This window comes from Haliotis asinina, chromosome 13 (assembly GCF_037392515.1).
Source record: "Haliotis asinina isolate JCU_RB_2024 chromosome 13, JCU_Hal_asi_v2, whole genome shotgun sequence".
Taxonomy (NCBI): Eukaryota; Metazoa; Mollusca; class Gastropoda; order Lepetellida; family Haliotidae; genus Haliotis; species Haliotis asinina.
Genome location: NC_090292.1, coordinates 38,337,744 through 38,361,011, shown reverse-complemented (window position 1 = coordinate 38,361,011; position 23,268 = coordinate 38,337,744). Strand labels below are relative to the sequence as shown.

Genomic DNA, 23,268 nt, shown 5'->3' with positions numbered 1-23,268 from the left:
GGATTTGCTCCAGCCATGTTTAATTATGACACTGGTCCCTAATTAGAAGCGTAGATACCGAGGGTTGAATGGCAATGACTGGAGTATGATATATGAATCATATGTGTCCACGTCGATCGATGATGTGGCCTCCCCTTGGAGCTAAAATTTAGGCCACGTCTTTGTGATCAAACATTGTTAATCTTCCACGTCCCGTGCACCGTACACAAGTACATAACTAATTACAATATCCTAATTAAACTCCTGCATGCGATGGAAGACATGTTAAGATTCGGTTCGAATACGTATTCCCGAAGCTTCACTGCTAACGAAGCAGCTTGGCATTCGACATGTCTCTCTGTGTGTGTGTGTGTCTCTCTCTCTCTCAACAATTGTCAGCACCACATTATCGATCATTTTCTTCTTATTCTTTTTAAACACGGTGCAAAATAATTGTTAAAACAAAGTTCTTTTTAGATGTTCAGCTCGACAGCATTGCCACATTGTGAAGAAAATCATTCTGTCTGTCCTCCGTACGGTGTAACACTCGCTCTTTTGAGGCGGTGGGTGTTTAAATTAAGGTAAACCTTTAGTTATGACTTGATCAGAGGACCAGTATTGGGTGTACACATGGGTATATCGCGGGTAAGTCTGCGCTTATCTGACACAGACAGTGTATTCATTTGGTTTCACCGATGAAGTCGAAATTGCTTAGTGAAATGAAATCTTGGGTGTTTGGAATAGGGAGCAGAGCGTAGTGTAAAGACTGATGTAACCGCGTACAGAATCCACGCCCGTCCTGTAAAGTGTGCAAACAGTGTGCCCACGATGAACATGTCCTGCTAGAAATCATTCCACACGACGCTTTGATATCGACCTTGTTATTTAGAGAGATAATATACCTTCTGATGATCCAGATCATTAAGTATTTCCGCTAAATGTCGCTTGATTCCCGCTGTTCAGTGTGATGATATCTAAAGACATACTTTTGCTTACTGAAAGTAGTATTAGATGCAATTAGGTCACACATTGATGTCATCAGGTATGAAGGAAACACCGTGGACAGGCATGAGAAACAGATGGCAATCATGGGATACAGCGAGCAGACACGGGCATGGAATGGTGAGGACCATTGGGGTATGCTGGAAATTAAGAAACACAGGAAACGGAAGACAAGCTCCGGACACTGAAGACAAATGGGGGATACTGACGTCAAGCACTGGATACTGAAGAGAGGCATTTTTGATACTGACGCCAAGCACTGGATACTGAAGACAAGCATTTTTTTTATACTGACGCCAAGCACTGGACACTGAAGACAAGCTTTTTTTATACTGACGCCAAGCATGTGGGATGCTGAAGCCAAACGTGGGATACTGAAGAAAAAATGTGTGGGGTGCTGAAGACAAACTTCCGATACTGAAGACATACATCACTTTTGCAACTTGGTGCCGTGAAAACACACCATAGGCATAGCTTGTGTATACATCCACACAAAAGGTCAAGAATGGCTTGACAGCAATAGTTTGAATAAGGCGGGCCCAATCAGCCTGACAAGCAGCAGTTGTCCTACATCCACACACTGTCTAGCAGGCGACACTACAGCTGACTCCGGGAAACTACGGTGACTCGTACCACCTCTCCACCATCCATCAGGTAGCGTATTTCAATCGCACATTGAGTGCAGAGTTGTACTGAAAAATTGGAACATGATGAATTTGGTGTTTCGCTGGTCACCTTGTTTTGAATGAAGGATCATGGTTGGAATGAAGTGTCAACCTATATAACTGTCGTTTCAAGCCGTCTTTAGCAATAATCCAGCAGTCCAGCCACAGGCTTCACACCTCCACTTTCGTCACTAAGTAAGCTAACACATCTTGTATGGCAGTAAACGGTAAGCATTCAGAATAATACCGCATCATGACTGTGCTGGTACATAACTGTAATCTATATGTCTCGTACCTTTAACGTCGTTTGTGTTCATGCCATCCCTGTATATTCTATAGATAATGAAGTTGAATCAAGGGTATGTTCATCAGTTAGCATGCCAGGTTAACCGCTCTGTGAATTCTCTGACCTTCAAACCGACAATTGACATCAGTGTTAATAAAGAGGCAACAGTCACTGTTCTACCCCAAAAGTCTCTTTGCTTGAGATCGGAGTTCAAGGACATCTATCAACACTCAGACTCAACTACAAGAAGACACGAGTCAACTACATCCAAGCAGAAACAGTGGACCTTTGCCCTACGTAAATGACTGATGACAAAAAAACCTTGGGAAGTTGAGGTTGTAGGGTTAAATCGCCTACCGCCGTAACTGGGAGTGTTTACCGAGTGTATGAAGACATGTATCATGGCCTGTATCTAGCAAGTTGCACACAGTAAACATATTTCAGTATTAACGTGGTTCAAGCACTTACAGTGTACCAGCCTATGTAGCTCAGGAGTACACCTTGCACTAATCTCTGTATTTCTGCGACTTTAGATACAAGGTGAGCTTATACAGTTCTGTAATCTCCGAGTGAGTGAGACTCACGTCTACATACAGTTAAGTGATCTCTGAGTGGGTGAGGTTCACACCTACATTCAGTCCATCTAGTGAGTGAGTGAGTGAGTGAGGCTCAGGTACAGACGGTTCAGCATCTGCTGGGGACTGTAACTACGGTTATTGTACGTGGGGATGAGTGATGATGCTTCTGGCGCACTACAACACACAATGGCTCTAATATGATGAATCTACTAATTCTGTCAGATCCTTGTTATAAACGAAATCACAAAAACAGGTAAGGCTATTTCCTTTCATATTACTTTTGCGTAGCCCCAATCAATGTTATATCAGTCATTCCCAACACCATTTGCCAACATGGCAAGAATCAAAAACCTGACAGATATTAAGTTTTAGAGTCGACCAAACGTGGACTCCCCGTCATAGGAAATGAATTTTCGGTTCACTCTGTCATCCTCATTAAGCTTTCTTGACGTCAAATTTTACGCTTGAAGGAGAAAAATAAATGGTAATCCAAGTTTATGATTTCCACAAAATGAGTATTAAGCATCAATGTTTGTGAGAAGATCTGCGCTATTAAGGTCCACTGCACGGTATGACGCTCAACATTGCTCGCTGCTCACCAATACTCGTAAATCATACACGGTTTATTTCATGTCATCTAAAGCTAGATACACGCTTTCCTAACGTAATATTTACATTTCCTCAACTAATATTGATTAATAGCAAGGGAAATATTACACGCGGCCGTGACAAGGGAAGATAAGCACAATCTTTGAACGATACTATTATTTTTCACGTTGTGTTGCGTGTCTTGTTGGCCGTAATCGTATCACAGCCTGACATGCACGCGAGGTGGTAGACCCATTTTCCGGGTCACTAACAATATTAGCCTTGTGGTCGCGAATAACTAGCACAATAATTCACTATGGCTCAATTGGCTCTGGCGGTAGGGTATAGGTGCTGGGATATGGCGTTATGAAGCCTGTGTTCTGTGTCCATGGGTTGACGCAACAGTAGCTTCAGTCCCAGCCAACAGTCGGTATCCATTGCGACCCAGGGCTGCTGTCATAGTACCCGTTTAATAAAGGAGTAAACGGGAAATGCCTAGGCATGTCGGATAAATAAGTGAATGCACTAGATGCGATGTACATGACGTATCTGGAGATGCTGGTAGAGCCTAGTATCTCCAGGCAACCAGATAGCGCTACATGGTAACGGTGCAACATGTCATCGCTGAGCGTTAACAGCATGACACGTGCTTCACACAAGTTGCCCAAATCAATCATTTCTCTCTGGACTTGTGGTCTACAATACTGTGCAAGGGCATAAGGTGACAAGAACAATAATGTGTAATACAGTAGCCAACTAATAAGTTTTCAGTCTGATTCGGACTTATTAGTGACATCAACAGTTTATTAGCTTTGAGAGTAGCATGAATTCACAACGTCACCTTACAACATGGTCTCCGTTACTTCACAAAGTCAGTTTACAACATGGTCTCGGTTACTTCACAACGTCACCTTACAACATAGTCTCGGATACTTCACAACGTCACTTCACAACATGGTCTCTGTTACTTCACAACGTCACTTCACAACATGGTCTCGGTTACTTCACAACGTCACTTCACAACATGGTCTCTGTTACTTCACAACGTCACTTCACAACATGGTCTCGGTTACTTCACAACGTCACCTTACAACATGGTCTCAGATACTTCACAACGTCACCGTACAACATGGTCTCAGATACTTCACAACGTCACCTTACAACATAGCCTCGGATACTTCACAACGTCACTTCACAACATGGTCTCTGTTACTTCACAACGTCACTTCACAACATGGTCTCTGTTACTTCACAACGTCACCTTACAACATGGTCTCAGTTACTTCACAACGTCATCTCACAACATGGTCTCTGTTACTTCACAAAGTCAGTTCACAACATGGTCTCTGTTACTTCACAACGTCACCTTACAACATGGTCTCAGTTACTTCACAACGTCACCTTACAACATAGTCTCTGATACTTCACAAAGTCAGTTTACAACATGGTCTCGGTTACTTCACAACGTCACCTTACAGCATAGTCTCTGTTACTTCACAACGTCACCTTACAACATGGTCTCGGATACTTCACAACGTCACCTTACAACATGTTCTCCGTTACTTCACAACGTCACCTTACAGCATGGTCTCTGTTACTTCACAACGTCACCTTACAACATGGTCTCTGTTACTTCACAACGTCACCTTACAACATGGTCTCTGTTACTTTACGTCATCTTAAAACATCGCCATCGTCGTGGCAAGAGCTTATTTACAACTAGTATAACTAGTATTATATATATATATATTGTGTTTGACTAACATTTATTTGCCGAAAATCAAATGTGAAAAAGTAAAGATCATTTTCAAACCATTAACATGACTTTGTGTCTGTGGCTTTAGAAGATCGTTCAAAATGTTAATCAACGGTATGGTGGAAGGCCAATGAACTAAGAAGATCTCAACGCCACAATTAACAGAGGAAGTCCATTTAATAGGAATGCCGTTTAGTTTTACTTTCAGGTTTTCTGTGTTCGTTTTAGGGATTGAATCCCATTACGCGAAGACACCACCTTGAATAGTCTGACCAGAGAATGTGATCACAGCCGACAGAATGTATAATATTTTCCATTACTTACTATCTGTCTGAAATTACCCCTTCACTCCAAAATAACCGCAACTTCTTTTGCAATGTAGCAAGAAGTACTGCCAGGCTGTGATATGTATGCTCCATTGCCTGCCACCTGACTACCTCCTACATAAGCTTCCAACAGACTTATATCCAGCACTTAACGCCTGGCTACTGATTTCCGATACGCAACTTTTACTGCCATGTCTTCAGGATCCAATATATAGTCCGCTAATGCACGAGAAATTATTAACTAAATTAATGAGCGGTAACTACATGGTTTCCACGGCAACAATCAATTATTTTTCTGGGCCTGTCTCCTCGAGCTATAAAGTTTCTTCATATAAAGTAACTCGACACAGGGAAGAGCAAGTATTCAGCTATCCTGTTTGTTATAGTGCTGGTACTCAGCTCTACATCCCTCTCAGTCAGTCACGTCACCATATCACATCCAGCCACAACGTGCGTTCAATACAAACTACCCATTCTGGGTGGGCACGGGACATTCTGTCATTTCTGTCTTTCCACACTGTGGCAGGTGGTGCCTATCTCCGTATGTGCCTCATGCATACGTCCAAATGTGTCTAATATCTGTGTCTTGTCCCCTCTGTCCGGTCGTGCATGTATATGTCTAAATGTGTCTTACTGTCTTGTCGTCTCTGCCCAGTCGTGTCTCATGAAGGTGTCCATGCGGTTTGCTTGAGTTCGTGTCTCGTTATGTCCGAATGTGTGTCATGACTATTACCAGTTGTGCTTAATGTCTGCCTCCTTACATTTATCCGTGTAGACAGTACTAATCTGGGCATTGTTAGTTCGCTGCCCAAACTACATGGAGCTTAAGTCCTAGAAAGCATTGTGTTATTACAGACTGGTCGTACATCTTATCGCTTACCGACCCCACTTCTACAGATTTATCGTCCAATTATTCAGTCTGATAACGATAATCATTCTATAAACGACAGCCAACATGTGTATAGCTGCATGTTATAGTCCCCATCACTGCCGCTCCCATCGTCTAACCAGGCCCTTGTAATGCACAACCGTTAGAAGGAGCTTGAAGGGACGAAATGTGCCTTAAGTTATGTCTTTCTTGCGCGGGATGATGTAGTCATAAATCTTCGTTTTATCGTAAGAGCGTGCTTAAAATGACACTGGTGATGGCTGAAGCATTGCGGGAAGAATTCGGTTTGAAATTATCCACTGATAGTTTCCTATCGCAAGCGTTACTGTTCCACCTCCCGGAGCGCAAGGTCTACGGTTGCGTAGATAAATGTACAAACATAATACGTACGATTACGTGCATTCTCAGGGGGTGTCGGGAAAAATAGTGAAACCTGTACATTTGATGATGACTTCAACTCTCAGGATCGCTTCATGTGATTGCAGGTGTTGTTATTTTGTTATAAGTATTAAAGTGATAAGAACCTTTATTAATTCAGCACGTCCATGAGTTGTATGTATTCAGACTTTATTTGATGCCTTACATGGTTCGTACATTTGGCTTATGTGACATATTTCTGTCAGAAACTTCAGGTCTTTCTCAAAATGGCAATCAACCATAAACTGTATTGCTGTGACAGTTAAAGGTATCATTTGACAAAGAGTAGATTAGGCTGAGAGCAGCGACTCTCGTAGGTGTAGGTCTGGTTGTGATGGCGCGTGTGTGATGACAAGGTGGTGATGATGAGGTTAGCGTATAACAGATACCTGTAGTGTAAAACAATGTCTCTAGTGTATAACATATGCCTGTAGTGTAAAACAATGTCTCTAGTGTATAACAGATACCTGTAGTGTAAAACAATGTCTCTAGTGTATAACATATACCTGTAGTGTAAAACAATGTCTCTAGGGTATAACAGATACCTGTAGTGTAAAACAATGTCTCTAGTGTATAACATATACCTGTAGTGTAAAACAATGTCTCTAGTGTATAACATATACCTGTAGTGTAAAACAATGTCTCTAGTGTATAACAGATACCTGTAGTGTAAAACAATGTCTCTAGTGTATAACAGATACCTGTAGTGTAAAACAATGTCTCTAGTGTATAACATATACCTGTAGTGTGAAACAATGTCTCTAGTGTATAACATATACCTGTAGTGTAAAACAATGTCTCTAGTGTATGACAGATTTCTGTAGTGTAAAACAATGTCTCTAGTGTATACGAGATTCCAGTAGTGTATAACGATGTCTCCGGTGTACAACAATGCATCTAGTGTATAGCAGATTCCTGAAGTACATAACAATGTCACTTGCTTTTAGAAAATTAATGAAGTGAATTACAATGTATCTATTGTATTACAGGTTTCTGTAGTGTATAGCAATGTGTATGGTGTACAACAGGAATAGAAAATTGGCACTAGAAAATACTGAGTGAGTGAGTTTAGTTTGACGCCGGAGTCAGCAATATTCCAGCTATGGCACGACGGTCTGTATATAATCGAACCTGGAGCAGACAATCCATTGATCAACAACATGAGCATCGATCTGCGCAACAGGGAACCCATGACATGTACCAACCGAGTCAACGACCCTGACAGCGCAATCGCGTTGTCGACTCTTACGACAAGTATAGTTGCATCATTTGTAGTCTAGTATACAGCAAATTTCTCTGGGGTATAAAATGTTTTTAGTGTACAGCAGATTCCTGTAGTGTATAAAATGCCTCTAGTGTATAACAGATTCTTGTAGTCTATTAGAATGTCCCTAGTACATAGCAGATTTCTGTCGAGTATAAGAATGTTTCTAATGTATAACAGATTCCTGCCCTGCTTAAAATGTCAGTAGTGTTTATGGGAGTAGAAGAAATGTATTTGTATACTACCTACCTGGACACGAAAAGTGTTGGGATATCACTATTATAAATCTAAATTGTCTCTTAAAGACAATGTAACTCACTGAAGAAAATCTGTCTGTCTGTATATTACTCTTCTGCCAAGCACACCGCTGCAATGCTTAGAGCAGGGTATGGACTTGAAGAACATAGTACGTTATCCAGTATAACAGCGAGATATAGGAATCGACATGCCACTGTTAGTCTGCACAGTCTTCTCAGTCCACGGAACATTCAAGTACTCTTCAACAATAGAAAAGAACACTGTTAGGCGTTTTCAGCCGTTCATTTCTATTTATTTTGACGGAAATCGCTATTAAGACTATTCCTATGTTTGAATCCCGCTAGTCATATCGTGGTTGCTGTGTTTTGAAAGCAAAGGCGTCCTAAAATGTGTTTGTAAACGTTTGCCACGACAAATGAAAATGATACATGAAAATGTTTACCACATAATGTACGTGCAACTGTCGGAAACATTGGCACAAAAATCTAAGGAAGCGTAGCAGGGCCATGATGAAAACATTGTTTGATGTCACGACATTCTACATAGGACATACTGTCTCCTACGTAGTACTTAATGTATCCTTTTAAATGTTCGGATTATGAAATGCAGTTATTACATTGAGAAATGTTTGGTTATGCAAGACGTTAGATAGTAGAAATGCACGTCAATGCACATTCATGACACTGACACAGTGTTACTACAGTGTTATCATGTGTGTGTAAGTTACGTTTGGGGAACGTGGACCTTGATCTAATTACACATGCGCGCACATACACAGGCAGAGGAAGCGGGAGAAGTTTCTGGTATGAAATTCTCGTTATGACACGCCCTCCGACAGTTTTGGTCTTCATGAGGCTGGGTTGGATCAGATATAACTCTCGTTTGCGATTTGTATTTTCGTGATCGTTCAAAAGTGGACTTGACTCGGGTGGAAAAGTGTTGAATGAGGCGTAAAGCCGTACGGAATTACAAAAGGCAAAGATTGTCAGTGTAGTTGTGTGTATAAATATAAGGGAATAAGTACGCATAGATTGCCACCGATAGTCTAAGGCACGTCATCATTATAACTAATGTGCAACGTCTTCTGAAATATCCAGCGCATAATAGAAAAATGTAACAAAGTGCAACATGCAACGGTGAACTAACCGCAACGCGTAACAATAGAGCAAACTGAACGCGAGGCAGTGAAGTACAACCGTCGGTCCAACACATGAAAGCAATGTGCAACAATTATAGTATTCCCAGAAATTATTGAGAATCATGTTGCGTCATGTAACTCATTACGTTTATTAACTTCTGGCGTTTTACTTACATAAACATGTTAAAACATCATCCTTTTACAGTCTCAGTCTTGTTTTAGTACTTTGTTAGACCTCCTTGCTCAGCAATACATGCCTGAATACGCCTAGGCACACTACCCATCAAAGTTTGTAGGTAATCGTGTGACAGGGTATCCAAATATTGGACCACCTCGGCCTTCATATCTTCAATATTTCTCAGTCCCTTTTGGTTTATTCTGTCCTTCATGACTCCCCACACATTCTCCATTGGTTTTAGGTCTGGGCTGTAACTGGGCCAGTCTAAAACTTGAACATTTTCGCCCGACAACCACTGTTTTGCGTAGCGCGCAGTGTGTTTTGGGTCATTATCATGCTGGAAAATCCAGTCATCTTCATACAATGTTTGTGCTGTCGGAAGAAGGTGACCATTTAGAATGTCAACGTATCTTTCTTTTGTCAAGTTTCCCGTGAAAACACACAATGGCGTCACTCCGCAAGCCGATATGCCACCCCACATGTGAAACTTCGGGCTATGTTTTGGTCGCTGGTAGATAGGTTTGACAGTATCTTTGGTCCAAATTTTCACACAATTAGGGAAAAGCCAAACAGAACTTTCATCCGAAAAGAAAACTATCCCAATCTTGATTTTCATGAGCCCGACAACAGTTTAAACGTTTTTCCTTTTGTGCATCTTTCATCAACGGCGAGGGAATTCCACGTTTTTTCACCCAATTAAGTCTCTGTAATTCCTGCCTAACTGTTTCATTGCACACCTGAGGACTCCCTCTGCTAATCATTTCATTTCTGATGTTTTCAACACTTTTCAATTTGCCCCTACTCACAATCTGCCCAAGTCTTCGGCGATCCACAACACTGAATTTCCTAGGCCGACCTGCCCCTGCTTTGTGCTCTATCCCGGTTCCTGTTTGAATATTCTTCAAAGTTCTGTATACTGTAGACAGAGGAATACCATGTCTACAAGCTAACACTTTAGCATCAGTCTCACCCCTTTCAAAATCATCTAGAATGAGCTTTCTTTTCTCTCTTGTGTAAATTCTGCCATGTCAACACAGGAAGCCGTCTGCTCAGACAAGGGAGATAACTCTTGACGTAATGAGCTGCCATCTAAGCCTTCAAGAGTTGTGTCCCTTATTTAGTATGCTTAGTGCATAGTGAAAACCCTTTTTCCAATCTTAGCATCATTAGAAAAAAAACAAAGATTTTCTCAATAATTTCTGGGAACACTGTATACTACTCCTCAAAAGTCTAGACTCACTTAAAACACCCACTACATGTTATATATGTTACAACGAAGATGAACTTCTTCACCTTCTTGGGGGGAAATGTCTGCAAACCTTATGCAGATAAAGTGCACGAGGATGATTCATCAAATTGATGAAATGACGATTGTGCAGATATCGTGCATGTGAACTGCTGCGTTTTGGAGTAAAGTTTTGATAAGAATTAGCTATTTTTCACCGAGTTCAAACATTTGTTGAACACATGACAATAACCTTGTCAACGTTACGAATCGGTATTATTATACATCAGTTCATGTGTAAACAGCACCTTTAAAGGTTACATGCAACCAAAAAATCAACCATAATTAAAACACTGTTATCACTTATTCATGATACATAAAATGCATTGCTGATAAAGAAAATACAAATAAACAAAATTCTAAGCGTATAATCGCAAATCAAAAGTGCATAATTTTGTACTTGGGTTACCTCCATCGAAGATCCGTGAAGGTTCCGGGGTAGAATAGGCTTTCAGCAACCCATGCTTGACATAAAAGGCGAATATGCTTGTCGTAAGAGGCGACTAACGGGATCGGGTGGTTGATCTATTTTCGCAAATCGATGCTCATGTTGTTGGTCACTGAATTGTCTGGTCTAGACTCGATTTTCACAGACCGCTGCCATATAGCTGGAATATTGCTGAGTGCGGCGTAAAATTATACTCACTCACTCACTCACATCCCCCGAAACCGAACAGCCGTGATACCGAACCCAGTCGGAGCCGGTGGATGTGCACTCAAATGTAACGCAGCTTTTTCATTGCCGACCCGTGAAGGTCCCGGGGGTAGAATAGGCCTTCAGCAACCCATGCTTGCCATAAAAGGTGACTATGCTTGTCGTAAGAGGCGACTAACGGGATCGGGCGGTCAGACTAGCTGACTTGGTTGACACATGTCATCGGTTCCCCATTGAGAAGATCGATGCTCATGTTGTTGATCACTGGATTGTCTGGTCCAGACTCGATTATTTACAGACCGTCGCCATATAGCTGGAATATTGCTAAGTGCGACGTAAAACTAAACTCACTCACTCACTCACTCACTTTTTCATTGCCCACTGGTTCATTTGCCGATACGTTTAGCTGGCTCTTTCTTTATAGTTTCCTCTGTGACAGAGTCTGCTTATGACAATCAAAATGTTGTTTTTTTTAACGTAACGAGTAGATTACTTAAATGTATTTGTTTGCGTACACAACCAAGATTAGACTACTGCAACCGACTCCATACTCCGGGCAGACATACTGTTTCATGCTCAGCGAACCTGTTCACTGCGCATGTGTTATGAGCGCAACGCAGTATAGCTGTTGAAAATTAGTGAATCGTTTGAACTCCGATTGCGCGGGGTTTTTTCATACTTTTTTCAACTTTATAGGTTGAATTGGCATTTTTGATGATTTGTTTGGGTAAGTGCATACTGAAAGGTATGAGAATCTGCACAGTTGTGTTGTACGTTGCATGTGACTTTTAAACAGTATGGAATATTTTGCAAAATTTAGTTTAGAACAGTTGACTGAAGAAGGCGGTTATCTTTCCAATAGTGTGTCCAACCCTTTGATGGGTAGTATAGTTCAACACAAGAGTCTACTGGTGAAGGAAACAGTAGACTCTTAGAGAAAATGAAACGCATGTTAGTAAACTCCAATAGTGACTGTAACAGTAACAGTGGAAATGGTTTCCGTGTCTGGGGGAACTTAGTTGACCATTTCAGATTAATGTATATTAACATAAATCAGCTCCTATCGGAGATAGTAAGTCCTACGTCGGAGATAGTAAGTCCTACGTAGGTGATAGTAAGTCCTACGTAGGTGATAGTAAGTCCTACGTAGGAGATAGTAAGTCTTACGTAGGAGATAGTAAGTCCTACGTAGGTGATAATAAGTCCTACGTAGGTGATAGTAAGTCCTAAGTAGGAGATAGTAAGTCCTACGTAGGTGATAGTAAGTCCTACGTAGGAGATAGTAAGTCTTATATAGGTGATAGTAAGTCCTACGTCGGAGATAGTAAGTCTTACGTAGGAGATAGTAAGTCCTACGTCGGATATAGTAAGTCCTACTTAGGACTTAATAACTCATACTAAGCCATACGTAGGACATACTAAGTCCTACGGACTTTATAACTCCTACGTAGGAGATATTAAGCCCTACATAGGAGATAATGAGACTACAGTTTCGCCGTGGCCCTGATACGCTTCCGTAGACATCGACAATAGGCCAAAATACATCATCATTTCATTACAAAATATACGACGTTTAAACATGCCAATATGGAATGGTACTGAACGAAACAGAACGCCGTTCCTGGACACTTCAACTTCCAAGAGTGACTACTCCTGGTCAGAGCCAATTTAAATTGGGAATTCGAGCATATCGACCAGTCGGACCTGCTCTGATACGACTACACCGACAGCGACGTCTCCTTATTCGTTTACTCCATTTTCGGTCTTTTTTCTGTGTGTGTGATCAGTGGCCCGCTTGACTGGTGATAATTTAGGAGCTGGCCATGTTGCCTGAATCCTGACTTGCTTCTTTAGCGACAACATCATCTTCAAAATCACAATCAAACAGTCAAATGTACGTTGTTGCAGATCGTGTCGTGCCAGAGTATTACCCCAGTGATTCACCACTGGTTGAAAGCTTAACCCAGGCGGCTAAGAAGGGTTCTCCAACCCCAGGAATCTAAGGAAGTCAGAGATGATGAGTAGATAGATTGAGAGGATGGTGAGGCTCTAACAGCTAAACATTCTAACAGTTGCTATGACAGTGATGACATCATCTCAGATGGAGACGGTTGAACTGTGGAGGATTCCTCCTGTGATGACTGACGTCCTTAAGATAATATAATATGAACATAATTTGAAAATATATGGGTATTCTGTGAAGGTGTCCCATCTGTCAGAATTAATAGTTTGAAAAATTTAATTTGGGAAATGAATACTATATATGCTGTTTTAGTGTCTATAAATTACCATGTTTTACCCGGGCCAGTTACGTATCTGAAGGGCTAGTATCATTCTGGGGTCATTAGCCCCTCTGGCTGGTGAACAGTTTCTATCTATTTCTAACACTGAACAAGGTGCATGCATGAGACCTGGGGAACTGGCGACGCGTTGTTCCGCGATGGATGGATGGTCCCCAAGCAGTGACGGGATGGGAGACAACGTGTCAATCGACGTTTTGCGCCGAACGGCCATCGACAGGTGGATAAGTTTTGCGGAAGTGCCATGTCCTATACCGGGGAGATCATCTACGTCCAACCTAAATCGACTTTTACTACATTTACACTCTAAGGTAAATGCAACTTGTTTTGCGTTTAATGGGCACTTTTAGAGGCAGGTTGGAACCAACTAATTCAATATTCGTTGAGATTGAGTGAGATGAAACATTGCCAAAACAGCGAAAAACAAGTGTGCTGAAACACACCAGCACCAAGTTTGATTCAAACGCCCGAACCCCACAACCTGGTGCATGTGGCAGACAGACTTCCCTTGCAGCTTGTGGGAACGTTTCCTTTAAAGAAGCTACAGACAGTATTGAAGCCTCACAACTTCTTCACCAGGCCACAGAGCAGATCGTTAAGCGCACTCGAAAAGGAGAGGCCATTACATGGACGGTGACTGTTGCTCGCCGTAGTCAGATGTCTCCCTTTGTCATTCACAGACAAAGGGACACGTTCCAGGCCACTGGTATCCTGCAGGACATACCTCCCTCTGGAAGACCCAGAAAAAGCTCAAGTGCAGATGACACATATTTTAGGCGCCAAGCACTTCGGTACCTATCCACAAATGACAGTACCCAGTTGCAACAAGATGCATGGGAAGAATATATAAATATATAAATGCGTTTAATACATTCTTCATTTCTGGCCTGGGCGTTTCTGGTCTTGAAGAGTATATATACAGGAGCCAGCCAATCATCCCTTCAGACGCCCGGCTCAAGACAAACAGTATCCAATATTTCACACTTGGAGACATATGCACATCCATGGTTGCCATTGTGATGGAAGACATTCCCTGTAATGATTTAATCATATAGTTTTACAAATAGGCCAGTTACCACCCAGACATTCATTGGGGGTGATTTAATAGATAAATAACCATCAGCACATTCATTTAATGTAAATACAGACATCACACCTCCAAGCTCTCTTCCAAGTCCGAATTGTTGAGGGTCTGGTAAAAATGGCCAGAGTATCTTACACCAGTCTTCTAGCCATTGTAAAATTACATTTACAAAACGTTAAGGAACTACATGACGTTAAAGCAACGCTCTTACAGGCTATAAGGAGCTTTCCCCCTCTATAACGAAACATTACATTCTCAAGTCAATACATGGTTGGAATATATTCAATTATGAAAAATAATACAGTTATAAACTGGCAATTTTCTCCAGAAGATGCCGACCTGTTCACAACTCGTTTTTAAAGAATGCTTCTAATCTTGCTTTGATTATAACTCGTTATACTTATCAATTACGTCATTGTGTCGATTGTCCCTGATGACGACTGTACTTAGCTCTTAAATTTCTAAATTAGTAATTCAAGGGGGTAAATTAACTGATGGAATTTGTGTTTTTTCACCATTATTAAACCATAATTGTCTTCCATGTTCTGTAACCACAGTATATCTGTATATCTTTATGTGTAGCTGCATCCTTACTACATTACTGTATATCTAGTGTATAACTGTATCCTTACAACATTACTGTATAGCTAAACATAACTGTATCCATACTACATTATTGTATACCGAGTGTATAACTGTATCCTCACTATATTACTGTATATCTAGTATATGACTGTATCCTTACTATGTTACTGTATACCCAGTGTATAACTGTACCCTTACTACATTAATGTGTACCTAGTTTATAACTGTATCCTTACTACATTACTGTATCCCTAGTCTATGTACCTGTCCTTAGTCTGTAACGGTGTCAATAGTCTGCATATGTGTCCCAAGTCTGTAACGTGCTAGTCAATACCTGTGCCTAGTCTATAAGTATATCCCTAGCCTTTAAGTGTGTCCCTAGTTAATACCTGTGCCTAGTCTATAAGCATATCCCTAGCCTTTAAGTGTGTCCCTAGTTAATACCTGTGCCTAGTCTATAAGCATATCCCTAGCCTTTAAGTGTGTCCCTAGTCAATACCTGTGCCTAGTCTATAAGCATATCCCTAGCCTTTAAGTGTGTCCCTAGTCAATACCTGTGCCTAGTCTATAAGCACATCCCTGGCCTTTAAGTGTGTCCCTAGTTAAAACCTGTGCCTAGTCTATAAGTATATCCCTAGCCTTTAAGTGTGTCCCTAGTCAATACCTGTGCCTAGTCTATAAGCATATCCTTAGCCTTTAAGTGTGTCCCTAGTCAATACCTGTGCCTAGTCTATAAGCACATCCCTAGCCTTTAAGTGTGTCCCTAGTCAATACCTGTGCCTAGTCTATAAGTATATCACTAGCCTTTAAGTGTGTCCCTAGTCAATACCTGTGCCTAGTCTATAAGCATATCCCTAGCCTTTAAGTGTGTCCCTAGTCAATACCTGTGTCCCAAGTTCATAACTGTGTCGCCAGTCTGTATGTGTGTCAGTAGTCTATGTGTGTCAGTAGTCTATATGTGTGCCAGTAGTCTATGTGTGTCAGTAGTCTATATGTGTGTCAGTAGTCTATATATGTGTCAGTAGTCTATATATGTGTCAGTAGTCTATATATGTGGCCCCAGTCTCCATGTCCCTAGACTATACGTGTGTTTGTTGTATACGTCTAGAGATGGACTTGATTCCCTCTTTAGGGCACATTGTGCACACTAAAGCACAATTTGATTGTAAAGTGATTGAACAATGACATACAAATCGTAACATTTCTCTCCTCGCCCCTTCAGGGCATCCTCTACAACAGTAAAATACAGGTTCGGGGCTTGACAAATTTGTAATGCGGTAACTGGGATGGATACCATATTTAACAGGCTGGCCTTAGATGTATTTACACTTGTCAGTGGTCGCGCTGTTAGATTCTCACAGTCATGGGATAACCGCAATGGTCGGATCTAATTGAAATGATTACCGCCGTAACTGCAACTTATTCAGTTTCACAGCTAAAATACATTGTGTTAGTGTTGCACAGCCGTCAGTCACCCCGTCATTACGATCTCTCCCGCTATACCACCACACCGACAGCCATAGATCATCCTGTTCCCGTGTCTGTATACATACAGCAGGTGTCCGACACACACTGACTGTAATAGATCACCTTGTTCCCGTGTCTGTATACATACAACAGGTGTCCGACACACACTGACTGTAATAGATCACCCTGTTCCCGTGTCTGTATACATACAACAGGTGTCCGACATACACTGACTGTCGTAGATCATATTATTCCAGTTTCTGTATACATTCAACATGTCTGCAACATACACTGACGGTCATAGATCATCCCATCCCAGGGTCTGCATACATACGGGTGCCCGACACATACTGACAGTCAAAGATCACTCTGCACTTGCTAGACACAGATGAGGTGACTAAAGTTGGCTGGTTTACACTCACTTATTTTACATATTCGTATATAGAAGATCCACCTCAGCATCTTATTTATCACCGCACAGCACTTCACACTTCGTTGCTACAATGAACTATTTCATACATTTAGTGATCAAAGTGGCTGTTTTGTCAATCACTGCACTGACATTTCCCTCCTACTTTACTTTCTATAAACATCATTCTGTAGTACAAGCGTCACAGACCGAGCAGGTCGTGGGATACTCCAGCCCTGGGCTGCTTCACAACAGGCAAAGCAGACACCGTGTGTCATCTGGAGGTACATCGTTTCCAGGTTTAAATGCCACCCGTGAATCACTGCATTGATACACAGAACAACCGCACAATACCAGCAGATCAGCTAGATGCTCTCACAATATGGTGTACTGTCACCTAGGGGTACAGGGAAACACTCTCACAACGTGGGGCACTCTCATAGCATAGGACGCTCCCATACACGGGTACAGTCACAACCTCTCACATTATGTGATACTGGCCACACAAGCACAGAAAAGTTCTCTCACAATATGGGACACTGACATACACGGGTACAGCCATACTTTCTTACAATATGGGACGCTGCCATACACGGGTAGAGCCATACCCTCTCACAATATGGCACACTGTCACACACTGGTACAGCCACGCCCTGTTTCAATATGGGACGCCGTCATACACGGGCACAGGAAGACACTCTTACAATATAGGACACTGTCACACACTGGTATAGGGAGACACTCTTACAATATAGGACACTGTCACACACTGGTGTAGGGAGACACTCTTACAATATAGGGCACTGTCACACACTGGTATAGGGAGACACTCTTACAATATAGGACACTGTCACACACTGGTATAGGGAGACACTCACAACATGGGATACCGTCACACACTGGTATAGGAAGACACTCACAACATGGGATACCGTCACACACTGGTGTTAATCCAGCATAGTAACGACTGGAAAAGAAAGTCTAAAATGATGCCAGTCTGAGACATTACCACGGTTATGAAGAACACTACAACGGTGCTGATAGACCCATAATTTGGGCGAGTCGGGATTCGAACACAGAATCATTGTTTTCTTCTGTATCAAAGGGAGGCATGATTGCGGGAACTCAGACAGCAGGGTCACACGGGTCACTATGTGTGCATGTTAGAGTCAGTCATGGCTGGCAGTGACTGGGTTCTATTTTTTGGTTAGGCGGAGTAATTACGCTACACATTCCTTTCGACACGACTTAGTAACTCACACACATGGGGTTGCAATATCTGAGCCATCTCCCTAACTGTTTCCCAGTTGGTCTAGCTCGCATCAGTTTTGTCTATCAAATCTTCAAAACAGCATAACTAAGTTCGGCTAGTGCCGTATTAGAACAGCAATTCAAAGACTGAAGTATCCCTTTACCGTGTGCGATATGTACTGGCTTAACTCTCACACCTGTTGATCATTTGGAGATCATTTCAAGCGTTCATGTCATTTGTAAGCTAAGAAAACCTAAGAATATATGAATATATCACGACCTCGTCAACAAATTTTCCTCTTCTTGGATAGTAAAGATAAGAGCTAACATTTTCTTCATCAGTTGCATTCATTGTGAAAGGAAGTAATATGACGATGTTGCCTACATTATGTAGCATTGTTTATAGATCCGCTCTTCACTCCGGAGAAATTGAACTTGTCCGCTTTTAATAGCAAGCCCTGACAAAACAGTTTAGACTACTAATGATGAAATTCTAATCCTTTTACACGTTCATTTTTATACAGACAATTGTACAAAGGTTCTTGTGTACAGACGGTTGTACAAAGGTTCTTGTGTACAGACAATTGTACAAAGGTTCTTGTCAACAGACGATTGTACAAAGGTTCTTGTGTACAGACGGTTGTACAAAGGTTCTTGCTTGTGTACAGACGATTGAACAAAAGTTCATGTGTACAGGCGATCGTACAAAGGTTCAGGCGATTTAGAAAAAGTTCATGTGTACAGACGATTGTACAAAATCATGTGTACATGTGATCGTACAAAGGTTCGTGTGTACAGGAGATTGGACAAACGTTCGTGTGTACAGTGGTTGGAGCTCAAGGACAAGACACATGCTAATCAATCTTAATTTGCAAGTGAAAAATAAAGTCTAACCGAATCAAGAGATGTTATCAAGTAAGATCCATTAAATCGCACGGCTCATTCAAGACGTTCAAGAATGTCATTTACCGCAAGAGTGCACCACAAAGACAAAGTTTTCACCTTCGGGGCTTCCAGCTATAGTTGTTGTAACTACCTGTTGGAAGTAAACCTGTAGACAACCTGCGTCCTCCAGTCGTTGGTGATATCAGCGCCATGTTTCATTGCGTACTCTAACTTGTCACAATTCAATGAATGTACAGAAATATAGAATGAGAATCCGTCGTGTGACGAGACCTTCTCTCACTTTACGATACTAATCAATAATAGCATCAACATTCTCTTTGAACAGGCTCTGGTTCTGTTACATTTGATGACATCGACAGTACGTCAACATGTGCGTCATCACAAAGAACATTATCCCGTCGCCAACAAGACACTTCCTCACACACAAACACAAGCATACAGACAGGGGTACAGATAGCGAAAAAGAAGATAAGTTTGACTTACCTGGTTCTACCCTCTTTGGTCTTGTAAGAGCTGAAGTAGAGCCCTGTCAGATTGTCCCTGATATGACCGCCGTACTCAGCCACTTGGATCACGTACTCCGACCCTGCAGGGAGCTCGCCATCAAGCTCTGCCACATGGAACTGGTACTCGCTGTCATAGAACTGGCGCTTGATCTCCCTGGCAGGGTACTGATCACCGAGCGGTAGCACCTTCACAGTACTTTCTATAATGTCTATAGCATTCCTATGGAACATGACAAAACTGGTGGCCTTGACCACCCGCACACTCATGTTAACTGAACCGTGATAGATGAAGTGTGTTAGGTCCACTGTCAGCTGCACCTCGTAGAATGAGGGGACAAGGTCGCGGGGAAGACGGATCGTCCGCCAAGGGGGTAAGGTGTGCGTGTCTAAAGGTGTCTGGGTGGGGAAACTAGTGGAATCAGGACTATGGCTGTCACCAAGGGTCCCGTTTATACACACACACTTCCTAGGGTTGGTGACGTTGGTGCCGAAGGGTATGTTATCAGTTATATTGGACAGCCGGGTGGTCGGCTTCTGAGTCTGACCTTGGGCAGATGATGATGGCCCCCTGGATATGCCGTAACAGAAACAACCCACCTCCGTCCCGAAAAACAGAACCAACAATGTAATTATCACAATCACAAGGATGAGAAACGAACACAGTATTCCCACCTGAAACCTTGACATATAGCACCCTTTGTCGCGGGGTGATCGTAGCGTGACAACTGTTTCTTTGGTACCAACATTATTAGCGTTGGTCAGCGGTCTCTGCTCTGCAATAGTCACATCCGGGTATTTGTCGTTACAGTCCATTGTACATGTATTCCAGACTGCCCCTGGATCGCCACTCTCATTTACTTGTGACCTCCTGGACACCGCCGCCACCTTGTTAGACTACCCGTGTGTTGTCTCTTGTTCAGGTGAGCCCTTCCCTCTTTTCGCACCCCGAGCAACTGTCACTCCACTGGTCATATATGACGCTGTTCACTCCTTTTCCCGCGCCAACGAAAGATTAGCTTCAGACACTGTGCTTAATAATGTGGAAACGGTATGAAAACGCCAAACCTTCACTGCAACAATAGGCAAGACATGATGTCTTGAAACCCAAGGATTTGTTTGGGCAGCAGACCTGAGCTACAATACTCACGTCTTGTTATGGAGTATGATGTATTGATTCAAACAACTTTTGGACTCCTGTGATAGATTCGGCTTATGAGAAAAGTTGGGTTGTCTCACAAGCCATGCGAGCTAGCTGTAATCCCAGCTGCACCCGAGAGTAATGCGTTAGCGATGCATAAACTTGATTGCATAAAATCACTTATAAAGCCAGTATGTGGCTCAAATGTCTAACACGGCGCGGAGACTGACATAAAACGAGATCTTTTCTCACACGAGCCTGGCATGTGACGCACAGTACAAAAGTAAAAATATAGCACGACCGGTTCCGCCACAGTTAATCAATACACTAAATATGAAACTATTTACTGAGTGAAGACATTTCTTCCTCTTAAAACAATTACACGTAAAAACAGCAGATGATACAAAACAAGGTATTGCGCTATTGCTTTCTTCATATATCCATGAAACACAGTCGGCTACGAGTGACTACCGTGTGCAGCACTGTGACAGCTGGTAGATCTTCCACACAGTTTCATAATGACATAAGCGAGATGGGTTACTAGTTGCCAACTCGGAAACTTGTCACTGAAAACACTGCCATGTGAATCACAGCATGCCGGGAGTACCGGAGCAATCTGTTAGAGGTTCCAGCGAAGCGTAGAAATGGAATTGTCACTCACCCCATTACGTGGCTCCTGAAAAAAGCCTCCACTGTGCCCCACCATGTCCTGTCACTCGCGTTGAGTCCCTCGAGCAGCGTACTGGCGGTAGCCACTAAAGTGTCCAGGCGTTGTATAGAAATGTGTAGTCGGTAAGCCAATTACAACAGCCTGTGGAACAGCGGTATGGGGTCCACCAATCTTTAAAACAGACAGAGAAAGTATCGACCGAGAAGAAGGCTGCTACGCGCACACTACAGCCTGTGTATACTAGTAAAGCGGGAGCTTATATTGTCAGTGGATGATACTGCGTTCAGGTAATCGTCTCCGACACGGCTGTTCCCAAGCCACACAACCTTTGTTAAGTTGGACCCTTTTATGCCACGCACCGGCCGTCTGATGAGTTCGGCAGTACGGCCTCTGAACTGCATCGACAGGAATGAATTCTTGCAGCTTCACATTAGTGCCTATTGGTCATTGTACATAGCACACTAAATGCACTTGAAGACAGCGGAGGCGACGATGCTACAAGTGCCTGACACACTGTTCACGGGCGCTATAATGATGGTGCTCTGCCGCCTGTTAACAATACGGTCGCTACTGTAAGACACGTCTACCGCCAGTTTACAATGCTGTCACTGATACTATGATACGTCTGTCGTTTGTTTACAATATGTTCACTATTGCTATGATACGTCTGTCGTTTGTTAACAATATGGTCACTATTGCTATGATACATCTGTCGTTTGTTTACAATATGTTCACTATTGCTATGATACGTCTGTCATCTGTTTACAATATGGTCACTACTACTATGATACGTCTGTCGTTTGTTACTGGTATGATATGATATAGTCTGCATTCTGCAGTCGGTTTACAATACGGTCGCTACTACTGTGATACGTCTCCAGTTTGCATACACCACTGTCACTACTACAGTGATACGCCTGCTCTCCACATGGAACACTGTCAGTACCAACATATATACAACAAACAACACTCGGTACTATAGTGATACCTATCTTGTCTGCATACAACACTGTCACTACTATAGTGGTAGGTCTGCTCGCTTTATACAACACTGTCACTACTATAGTGGTAGGTCTGCTCGCTTTATACAACACTGTCACTACTATAGTGGTAGGTCTGCTCGCTGTATACAACTCTGTCACTACTATAGTGGTAGGTGTGCTCGCATTATACAAATCTGTCACTACTATAGTGGTAGGTCTGCTCGCTTTATACAACTATGTAGTGGTACGTCTGCTCGCTTTATACAGCTCTGTCGGTACTATAATGGTAGGTCTCCTCGCTTTATACCACTCTGTAACTACTATAGTGGTAGGTCTGCTCGCTTTAAGCAACTCTGTAGTGGTAGGTCTCCTCGCTTTATACAACTCTGCCACTACTGTAGTGTTACGTCTGCTCGCTTTATACAACTCTGTCACTACTGTAGCGGTAGTTCTGATGCATATGTGCATCACCGTCACTGCTGCTGGAGTGTATGTAGACTTATTGAACGTCAGTTTTGACAAACTCTGTAGATATTGAGAATATGGGCAGATTGGGTATAATGAGTATTAGGAAAATGAAAGTATGAAGTTTGGGCAGAATGTAAATAGAGACTATCTGCAGAATTAATATACTGAGTATATATGTTACAGTCAGATTTTGAAATCAGTTATTTCGTGAAATGACTAAACAATTCAGCCATTTCG

General features: G+C 42.2%; 1 protein-coding gene across 1 annotated transcript in view; it reads right to left on the bottom strand.

Moving 5' to 3' along the window:
* LOC137260129 (glutamyl aminopeptidase-like) overlaps positions 1-21,066 on the bottom strand; it is a 76,552-nt gene extending 55,486 nt beyond the window's left edge. Inside the window, exon 1 of the mRNA XM_067797831.1 lies at positions 19,750-21,066. Within this exon, the coding sequence (XP_067653932.1) occupies positions 19,750-20,585 (836 nt within the window). The 5' untranslated portion in view covers positions 20,586-21,066. The remainder of the gene's footprint in view (positions 1-19,749) is intronic.
* Positions 21,067-23,268: the final 2,202 nt, after the last annotated feature.